Source organism: Cebus imitator, unplaced genomic scaffold (genome assembly GCF_001604975.1).
Source record: "Cebus imitator isolate Cc_AM_T3 unplaced genomic scaffold, Cebus_imitator-1.0 Scaffold188, whole genome shotgun sequence".
Taxonomy (NCBI): Eukaryota; Metazoa; Chordata; class Mammalia; order Primates; family Cebidae; genus Cebus; species Cebus imitator.
In genome coordinates, this window is record NW_016107503.1 from 6,284,108 (window position 1) to 6,286,047 (window position 1,940).

At 50.5% G+C, this 1,940-nt stretch overlaps 1 protein-coding gene across 6 annotated transcripts in view; it reads left to right on the top strand.

Annotated features, from left to right (window-relative positions):
* Window positions 1-1,934, top strand: part of MTMR11 (myotubularin related protein 11) — a 17,068-nt gene extending 15,134 nt beyond the window's left edge. For 2 of the 6 annotated variants that reach the window (XM_037744931.1, XM_017546399.2), the window contains 3 exons: window positions 499-665; window positions 1,101-1,274; window positions 1,519-1,934. In XM_037744931.1, coding sequence (XP_037600859.1) covers window positions 499-665; window positions 1,101-1,274; window positions 1,519-1,872 — 695 coding nt within the window. In that variant the 3' untranslated portion in view covers window positions 1,873-1,934. Of the gene's footprint in view, window positions 1-454; window positions 689-1,100; window positions 1,275-1,518 lie in introns of those variants that run through there. The other 4 variants (XR_001830354.2, XR_001830355.2, XM_037744932.1 and 1 more) reach the window with 4 other exon arrangements.
* The last annotated feature ends 6 nt before the right edge of the window (window positions 1,935-1,940 follow it).

Sequence of the window (1,940 nt, forward strand, 5' to 3'; positions counted from 1 at the left end):
GACGGGGTTTCACCATGTTGACCAGGATGGTCTCGATCTCTTGACCTCGTGATCCACCTGCCTCGGCCTCCCAAAGTGCTGGGATTACAGGCTTGAGCCACCGCGCCCGGCAGCTCTACTCTCTTCCTTCAGTGCTACCTCAGCCCCTACAACATGGGGTCCCAGACACTAGGATGGTCTTAGCCCCTTTGTTCCTTTCCTTCCATCAGTGGATGGGGACTGGGGTTGGGGTGGGAAGGGCAGTTTGGAAGCTGGTTTGAGAATTGTGATTCTGCCCCTCACATGTGAAACTGGGTATTTCTATCCGGGTGGAGTCTAGGAAGTGAATCATTCAAGGTCTTTGTTTTCTCTTCACTTCTATGTGCTCTCTCAATCCTGCCTACCCCAAACCTTTCCCCGCTGTGCCTCTCACTTCTCCTTGCCATGTTTCTCTTCTCATTCTCTCCTGCCCTAGTTTCTTGGACCCCTCTTCTTTGTCCCTTCCTCTTTATCACCCAGAGCGCGGTGATCGTGATCTCAATGGCCTCCTCTCTTCACTCGTCCAGCTGCTTTCAGCTCCTGAAGCCCGAACGCTGTTTGGCTTCCAATCACTAGTGCAGCGAGAGTGGGTGGCAGCTGGACACCCCTTCCTGACTCGGCTTGGGGGAACTGGGGCCAGTGAAGAGGTGAGAACAATTCGGGATGGCATTGGAGGGATATTACTAAAGAACTAAGAGGGCCGGGTGTGGTGGCTCACGCCTGTAATCCAAGCACTTTGGAGGCCAAGGCGGGCTGATCACCTGAGGGCGGGAGTTCAAGACCAGCCTGACCAACATGGTGAAACCCCGTCAAAAAAAAAAAAAAAAAAAGTAAGAGAATGAGAATATTCTTTCGTATAATCCGCTGGCAGTGAATCAGGTCAGAAGGGCCCCAAAGTTAGGCTGAGATGAAGATCCAATAGAGTGAAGCCCCACAACCCCTTCTACTCTCCATTCAGATTTTCATTCCCTGACTTCCATAGTGCCCCCTATTCCCTGCATTCCCCATTCCCCTCTCATTTCATCATCATCCCTCTTGGGGCCCCAAGAATCCCTTCCAATCTCTTACTTTCTCCTTCTCAGTCCCCGGTGTTTCTCCTCTTCCTTGATTGCGTCTGGCAGCTCCTCCAGCAGTTTCCAGCTGATTTTGAATTCTCTGAGTTTTTCCTTCTTGCTCTTCATGACAGTGTCAGGGTTCCTGACACCCTTACCTTCCTGAGAAATACCCCCTGGGAGCGCGGAAAGCAGAGCGGACAGGTCAGTGACCTCTATTTTGACTTGTGTGTGTGTATGTGTGGTTTTTTTCCCATGGGGAAGTTTGGTCTTCATTTGTTTTATGAGAAGTGAGGTCTGTGGGTGGGGGGAGGGAGATTTATTCTCACTTTCAGGATGGGACTTTTGCCCTACATCGTTCCTAGGATTAGAGGGGAGGCTGTCATGATTTGTCTCTAGATGTGGGAGGATTGTGGTAACCATCCTTTCTCTTGCTTCCTCTGTCCAGTTAAACTCATATACACAAGTCTACACTCCAGGATACTCCCAGCCCCCAGCTGGGAACTCTTTTAATCCGCAGCTGTCTGTCTGGGACTGGGATTTACGCTACAGCAGTGCACAGATACTACAATTCCAGAATCCTGGCTATGATCTGGAACAGTGCCCAGATTCCTGGCTCCCTAGACTGCAGGTGAAGTGTCTAAATTTCCTAAATTCCCTTGACTTTCCCACAGGCTCATGCTGCCAGACAGGGAGAAGTGAAAGACACAATGTCTTGAGTTCCTTAGGGAAAGCTCCCCACTACTCTTCTGCAGCTGTCACTTATAGTCCCTGGCTGTCCCTAGGAAGACAGATGTCCTAGAATAGCACAGAGGGCATCCTTTTTGTCCTTACTCCAGTCTGTTGACTCGTCTTCCTGTCTCATGGACA